Source organism: Octopus bimaculoides, chromosome 4, assembly GCF_001194135.2.
Source record: "Octopus bimaculoides isolate UCB-OBI-ISO-001 chromosome 4, ASM119413v2, whole genome shotgun sequence".
Classification (NCBI taxonomy): domain Eukaryota; kingdom Metazoa; phylum Mollusca; class Cephalopoda; order Octopoda; family Octopodidae; genus Octopus; species Octopus bimaculoides.
Window position 1 is genome coordinate 144,212,973 of NC_068984.1, and position 1,657 is coordinate 144,214,629.

General features: G+C 41.9%; 1 protein-coding gene across 12 annotated transcripts in view; it reads right to left on the reverse strand.

Moving 5' to 3' along the window:
- Positions 1 to 1,657, reverse strand: part of LOC106869997 (calmodulin-regulated spectrin-associated protein 2) — a 52,736-nt gene that overhangs the window by 33,704 nt on the left and 17,375 nt on the right. For all 12 annotated transcript variants that reach the window (XM_052967569.1, XM_052967571.1, XM_052967567.1 and 9 more), the window contains exon 3: positions 270 to 394. In XM_052967569.1, coding sequence (XP_052823529.1) covers positions 270 to 394 — 125 coding nt within the window. The remainder of the gene's footprint in view (positions 1 to 269; positions 395 to 1,657) is intronic.

Below are 1,657 nucleotides of genomic sequence, written 5' to 3' on the forward strand. Positions count from 1 at the left end.
TTTGAATTTAGTTCAGACCCCTCAGTACTACTCCATGACTCCAACTCCACAGCCCTGCTAGTGAGAAAACCTTTACTGCTTAAATGAGTGAATCAGACTGACCATCAAATAGTTATTACGAATACGTAAGGATTACACTGATCGTCCGCATGTGGGTTGGACGAGTCATCAAATATTTAGCATTAAACACCGATGAAGCAAAGTAAGAATACAAGAATACAATGCAGGGACATTGTTCAGGCAAAAGAAGGAACCAAAAATTATTTTACATCTCTTGTGCTCTCTTCTTGGCAAAAGCTTCTTCTTTCTGCTGTCGACGTAATTCCTGTTCTTCTCGTCTCTTCTGTTGCTGTTTCAACATTCGATTTCTCCTTGCCGCCATCTCATCTTCGAGCTGCAATCAGATGTGTTACAAACAACTGTCACATGCTTATAGACCCACGATCCATTATGCACTTTGAATGAATGCACACACACACACACAATTGAGAGAAAGGAAGGAAGGAAGGAGACTCAGTGAAATCAACTTTGACTTTCACCCTTTCCAAGGTTAATAAATAAAGTACCAATTGAGGATGGAGAATCGTAGGAATTGGTAGAGGATCAGAAGGGATGAGAAACCTCAGTGTTGTGGAAAGGGGACAAAGAGATGCAGAGTCAAATACCAGTTTTCCACACAAAAAAACCCCCAAAAAACACCAACTTACCCAGGTTCTCACTCTGAGAGCCATATTCTCAGGAAACTTGTGGTGCTTACAGAATCTCCCTTTCTCTTTCTGTATACACACATACATACATACATACACTAGAGCAGGGGCCTCCACTGGTCACAAATGGTTGTGCAGCTACACGTGTGCAATCATGGACAGATCTTTTGAAGAACACTGAATATTGCCCTTCCGTACAAGTCTCCTCTCTCCACACCACCAATATTTCCAAAGAGAAAAGCTGCCTTTTCGCCCAATACAGCTTGGAACCGGTATCATCAGCAGACAATGTACTTGCAGAGGCATTTACCTTGGGTGGGTTGAGCCAGCTCCAACCTATGAGTTCACCACCTCAACTCACAAATGCTGACCACATCAGATGGTCAGCCTTAACATCTTAGCAGATAAAGTAATGCTTCTGACCACTGCCCAAATAGCCAGCTTGCAAATTTGACAAATGCCCCACTGGGAGAGCAAACACGTTGGATATTGTGGACAACACTGCGATAAATATCATTTGTTGTTGAGGTGTAGAGTTCATGCTCAGAGTGAGACAGTAAAGAGTCGAAATGGCTACTGCTAGGCATCTCACCTGACCAACTAAGAAATCCGATAACCCATCATCCTAAACTGGTACTTTGTTAACATAAAAGGGTGAATGGGGATTGAACTGAGAGCCCAGGGAGTCAGAGCAGATACCACAAGACATTCTGTCCAACACGAATGACTCTAACCAATTCACCACATGAACTAATACAAACACAATTTTAATAGAGTATTTGACCAATTAGAGCATGTTCCTGTATGGTCAGCGCCAATATGAAATGGTACCTCCATATTACATCTGGGGATCAGCAACAAAAAATTTGGATCTTTTTTAAAACGGGGGCCACATTTTTCATTCACGAAACACTTTGAAACTTGGAACACTGGTAGAATGTGTCATATAA